The 6,409-nt window shown below is 31.0% G+C and overlaps 1 protein-coding gene across 1 annotated transcript; it reads right to left on the bottom strand.

Annotated features, from left to right (window-relative positions):
• Positions 1-3,205: 3,205 nt before the first annotated feature.
• On the bottom strand, positions 3,206-4,772 carry LOC109005808 (epidermis-specific secreted glycoprotein EP1-like). The gene has a single exon (XM_018984849.2). It carries the CDS (start codon positions 4,748-4,750, stop codon positions 3,437-3,439), a length of 1,314 nt encoding a protein of 437 aa, XP_018840394.2. The 5' UTR covers positions 4,751-4,772; the 3' UTR covers positions 3,206-3,436.
• Between the last annotated feature and the right edge of the window lie 1,637 nt (positions 4,773-6,409).

The raw sequence follows: 6,409 nt of genomic DNA, 5'->3' as shown, positions 1-6,409 counted from the left end.
AAAACACAAGTCAATGTGCATGCAGGTATTAGCGTCTAGTTTTTTTTTTTTTTTTGAAGATGTATTAGCGTAGGTTGTCACTTGTCCGCATCTTTTCTTTTGGGCCATACCGGCAAAAAATGTTGCACATAACCGAGCCCACAGTCCCACCCAAAGTGCTTGGGCTTTTCAGAATAAAAATGATATTTAAAATTTTAGATTGTATAACTTTCGTGTACACATTTTTTTTAAAAATAATTATATATAGGATCCATGTAAAAAAGATATTTTTTTAAGCGTGAACTTTAATCTTTTTTAAAATAAATACACGAAATTTGCATATTCTAAAACTGTATCTAGCATCACTCATTCCATAATTGTTCCATGGCTGCTGGGTCCATATATCTTCATTTACAACGAGGGAAATATACCTTTCAACCATATAATACCATTTCTAAATTTACGATTCCTTCAAAAGAAGATATATTTATAGGTTGCATTCAATGGTGTTTGGAAATCTCATAGGCCAATGTTCTCTCCCTTTTGTCTTTCTTTATGATAAATTCTTTTTTTTTTTTTTTTTCCTTTTCATTTCGTACACCAATGGTCTGATACAAACGGGGAAAATAAGAGATAAAAGACAACCCGACTTTCACCATTCTCGGCTGCTCGCTTTCCTTGAACAAATGAACAAACTAGAAATCCAAGCAATGAGGCCCAAAATTTAATTAACTATCATTTTATTAGCCCAATGCTATGAGTTTGCACTTCTACCTATTATTTTGATGGCGAAGTAAAGCCAACCATTATTTTGATGAGTTAAAATTATGATTAATTATTAAATAATATAATTTGTATAAAACTCTACTCGACTCGAATAAATTTAATTGTTATTGTTTTTAATGATAGTATAGATATAATGACAATATTTATAATATTAAGAGAGATTAGAACAAATTATGTTTTTAGTATTAAACATGTTACTTGAGTTCTTATGAATCTAATTGTTAATATATGTATATATAAATTTCATAAACAAAAAACCAAAGTCTGTTTATCAAAAGTTGTAGATAAAATTATAAAATACAATATAAATAATCTAATACATCTAAATGAAACAGCTAATGAACAAGTTCGAATATTAATCGAGCTATTTGTGAATATAAAATCCAACTCGATGAAAAGTTCGAACTCAACTCGAGTTTTAATAAAAATTAAACAAACGAGACTTAAATATCAATTACTAGTTCAAACTCAACTTGTTTGCACCCATAGCATAAATATTGCCAATTGCCAGATTGAAAATATTTTAGTCATGTTTTTATTCATGATATAAAACTTACCATCGAGAAATAGATGCATAATGTAGATCTTCTTATAACACTTATAATAAATATTTTCCGAGTGAATATTTCAGACTATATTTCATATTCAATAAATATTATATAACCCAATTTATATACTTGTTTAATCTTCCCTAGTGGTGTACTTGCTGGCAGTGATCATGTAACATCGACGCGACGCCTTCCATCATGGTAGTGGACTGGATCGCTGGCATCCTTCCTGTTTTTGCAGATATATTTGCCCAAAAAATATACTCAACCTCCTACTATTCACACAATCTTCACACTCTATATTATTTTTAATTTTTATTATTTTTTTTATTAAATATTTATTATATGAATAATGAATAAGAAATTTGAAATAATTTAAAAAGAATAAACTTAAAAAAAATTTAAAAAAAATATTAAAATTTAAAAAAATTTAAAAAAATGTGGAGTGTGGAATGTGATGGAGGTTGTGTAGCAAATATTTGCCGCTAAGGCTGTGAAGAGTGGACCAACAAGCTGGTGCACAGCATGAGGTCGCCAAAAGCTGCTATTTTGTAACACAAATTAATTACAATATTTATAACTTCGTAATGGAAATCATAATGGATCGATGGGTAAAAGTTGACCGATAAAATCAATAAAAGTGATAAATTCTTTATTTAGTTTTATTTAATAGTTAAAAAAAGTAACTATTAATAAATTGATATTTTTTTATTTTTTAAAAATATTTAAAGATAATTAATAAATAAATGCAATTTGCACTTATCCATGCATGACTTCCTCCATAAAATCCTCGGTTCGAGTAGCCTGGTCCCTTAATTATAATATCTTACGTATTTCAAAAGCTATAAAGACAGCCTTTTCATGATTCATTTATAAAAAGGAGGAACAATATGATTAGAAAAATATTCCTTTTCATTTCCTTTTATTATATTCGAAAACAAATTATGTTTTCTTCTTTCAATTCATTTATTTTAGAACGTCTAAATATAACAGAGTCTCTCCGTTTCATTTCGTTACAATTTATGCACAATACTCCCAAATGAAGTCTGAATTGACAATCTTTTTCGATTATATCTTATGTATGTGACCATTAACCATTTAGAGCGGTGCTATTGTTTATACCGTTAATTATTTTTGTAATTATTTTTTATTTTTACTTTTTTAATAAATTTAAATATTTTTTAAAAATAAAAAAATATATTAATACATATAAAATTACTTTATTCATTATTTAATAAAAAAATAAAATCAAACAGTCAAATAGGACGGTAAATATTGGGCGGCATGGTATTTTTCTTGAAAGTATTTGAGCCGCAGAAGAGATAATTAGAATTCCGGACTGGGAAAAGTCAGTATCTGAGCCCACTGACATTGAGGCAACTCGATCAAATATTAAAATCTTCACAATTTCTTTAGATTTCATACTCTATATTTTTTTTAATTTTATTATTTTTTTATCAAATATTTATTATATGAATAATAAATAATAAATTTGAAATAATTTTAAAAAAATATAATTAAAAAAATTTTTAAAAAAAATATTAAAAAATTGTATAATTTAAAAAAATATAAAATGTTGAGTGTAGTGAAAGTTATGTATCAAAAACTCATCAAATATATCCATTCATAATGCTATTTTAAAACATTTTACATGGGATTTACATAATTTAAATATTAAATGAATAGATCTTATTTGTAAGATTTAAATTTATTTTTTTAAATTAAATTATGTGTGAATAACGTATAATGTAGAGATCCTAAAATAACTTTTTTTTTTTTATCATTTGTTTAAGAGCTGTTTTCCCTCTCTGTAATCAGTCCATTATTTAAGACACCACTATAATTTGGAAGTCTGTCGGTGATCTCAATTCATTTGAATTAAGATAATAATAAACAAACCATATTAATTAACAAGCCTCATTTTTTCATCGATGGAGAACTGAAACATACAACTTTCTTAATGCCGATCTTGAATGTGTCTCATGAAAGTGAAACAAGATCAGCTTCGAACAATGGAGATGAAACGAAGTGCAAAAAACATGATGATCTTTCCCAACTCTTCCCTTTATTCTTTGCAATAACACAAAAACTTTTAACGAATCTTCTTCCTGGGTTCTAGCTTCTTAGTGATTCGGTACCTTGATATAACCTACATGTGTAGAATTCGCGACTTTCGTTAGGGTATTCAGATCATAAGCAATCCAACATTTGGAGTCCTTATTGTGGTAAAAATAGCCCAAGCATTTGCAGTCCGTCGAACATTTCTTGCCGCAATCGTTTTCACTCACGCTTTCTCCGGTGGTGAATTTGCTCATGAAATGATCCACGCCTCCAACCTTGTAATAGTGAAAGTCATTCACCCGACAAGATGTCAGCTTCTCAGGCTTGCAATCCTTACTCCAACCCAGCAACCCCTTCGACAATGGGCAGGCAACACATTGGTTGTCCTCGCAAAGACCAAACTTCCCACAACGCTCCGGCAATTGGCATTCACTCTCGGTCGAGTCTCTATCAAACAGAGTGTATGTCACTTCCCAAGCACGATAATCCACCTTATCATAGTAGGTATAGAACCTAAGATTGCCATCAATTCCGAGACGGAGGAAAGACAGAGTGCCGTTGTATTTAGTCCTACCCAAAATTCTATTCCCACTGTTTGTGGAGTTGGCTACTTCGTACTTTAAGCCTAGCTCGTAAGCATAGCCCTCATCTGTTTCAGGGGAAGAATATACTGTCACATTTTGCAGGTAACCCTCCTGAACCAAAAACCAGTCGGAAGATGAGAAGTAGAGAATTGGCCTCGGAGAGTTCTTGCTCTTATAGTATAAAGACAGTCCTTTAGTCTCCATCACCAAGCTGTAGCTCCCGTCTTTGTTGTCCCTTTCAGAAGCCCGGCTCACGAGTTTGGTTGGACCCCCGACCCTGAGAGTTTGACCCACCAAGAGAGTGTCCGTTGGGTGGTCAAAACTCTGCCAAACAAAGTTGCCCTTGGAGTTATGGAGGACCATGTTTCCATTTGGCAAAAGCTTGAAGCCAACCACGCCTTTGTTGGCCGTGTTGGTCTGCCAAGCGACACGGCCATTGGCATCGGCCAAGACGAGGTTGCCGTTGGCGCCGAAATTCAGGGTGGCGTTTTCGCCAACTGGGTTGCCTCTGTTGGCTTCCCAAACCCAACGGAAGAGCGACTCCGACCGAGTGGTGGCCATTCGTAATGCGAGCGTGAAGGCATTTGGGGTGGTGTTGTAGAAGGCGAGTTGGAAGGGGGAATTGAAAACGGGGAGAACACGGTAGTTTCCATCATACTCGACAATGTACGGCCCAAGTTCTCCTTCGTTAACATACTTGAAAGTTGCATTTGAAGGAACGGAAGCCTGGGCAGTGAAGGAAAGGAGGGAGAAGAGAATGAGGGAAAGCAGAGGCATTTTGGTCATCGTCATTCTGCAGGTAAGGTGGCTTTTGATGTTTTGGAAGAGCTAGGCACGGCTCTATTTATAGTAAGTGGCGGGGTAATATGGTCATTAAACTCTATATATATTTTATACAAGTAAAACTTTTGAATTCAAAATTTTAAAATCTTTATTTGTACTAAAACTTCAAATCATTTTTATATATTTTTTTATGCATTTTAACTATGTCATTTTTCTTTTAATATAAAATAAATGTTGAATTCTGCTACATCAATAAAATACATAAAAATAATTATATATAACAGAATTATTATACATTTTATTATCATTCTCTCGTAATAACCTATTTGCATGTTGCAATAAATATAAAAAATATATATATTTGTAACTATATATTGCGCAGATTTCGCGCATTTTCTAAAACAAAATGAGTAAATATATATTTTTTAGAATTCTCATATCTAGGAAATGTTTTGTCTTTCTTCTCTAGTAACATTATTTCTTTTTAATGGACATGTATATAGTCTATAATGATTAATTTCACGAATTCTTCATCTCTTTCAATATTATAAATTAAATTATGACACATTTATAAGGATTAGAATTCACAGTTTCATTCCCTTCTTTGTTACTAGAAGGAGAGAACATACTAGTCGAGCTATATTTTGTATTCAATCTTGTATATTCATTTGTAACCAATTTTAAATGAAAATAGTAATAACTAACTGAGAAATAATATGGAATAAATATGGAATAAGTGTTAAAAAATTATTTATCTAATGCTCGGTTATATATGTTTGTTAATTGTTCCCAAGAACACTGATAAAAAAACAAAAAAACAAACAAAAACAAAAAGTGTTCCCAAGAACTTTTTTTTTTTTCCAAAACACCCCCTAAGTTTCGAAAATTGTTTCTGAGAAACCAAATTATATTTTTGGAAAAAAATCAAAAATCGAAAACCCAAAAAAAAATGTCGAGTTGCCAAACACTTGCTTGCACAGTGGGTGAAACCCTCTCATTTATATTTCTTTTATTGTTATTATTATTATAAAAATTAAAAAAATTATATACATGCACCACAGTACTACCATTTCGTTTTTATTCAATTATGTAAAATATAATATATTTATTATTATTAGATGATTATATATTAAATAATATTTTATTATTTAATAATAATAAATATATCACATTTAATATAATAAGATAAAAATAAAATATGACGGCGGTGTATGATATTATTGTTGAATGTCCATTGAATACGAATGATGAAAACGACTAGACTTTTCTAACATTTTCCATCGTTTAATTCAGTAGAGCCTACTGCATGTCAAAAGCGTGGTTTGGTTGGCATAACTTCCCGCCTCTCAAATGGAGGTCGGGAGTTCCAAACCCCATTCCTGATAAAGAATAATAATAATAATAATAAATTCAGCCCACCGACTTGGGATGCCAACTGGGATCAACGTCCTGGACTCCTGCACACTGCACTCCTTATGTAAATGATATTTAAATCTTATTTTATGGCAATGTGTTTCTATTAAAAATAATATTTTTCTCGATTAACATAAACGTGTCAAATTTGTCCAGAATGTTTGACTAGATCTAGATGAGGAATTGGATTTCGAGTAATGCTGGATATTATATATTGTGTAAGCGTGCATTCTTTTTAAAAAGTAAAAGAATTTA

This window comes from Juglans regia, chromosome 9 (assembly GCF_001411555.2).
Source record: "Juglans regia cultivar Chandler chromosome 9, Walnut 2.0, whole genome shotgun sequence".
NCBI lineage: Eukaryota > Viridiplantae > Streptophyta > Magnoliopsida > Fagales > Juglandaceae > Juglans > Juglans regia.
This window is presented reverse-complemented; position numbering and strand designations above follow the sequence as displayed.

What these genes read in the sequence shown, in the direction of transcription:
- LOC109005808 (XM_018984849.2), bottom strand. Translation starts at nt 4,750, where the DNA reads ATGACGATGACCAAAATGCCTCTGCTTTCCCTCATTCTCTTCTCCCTC.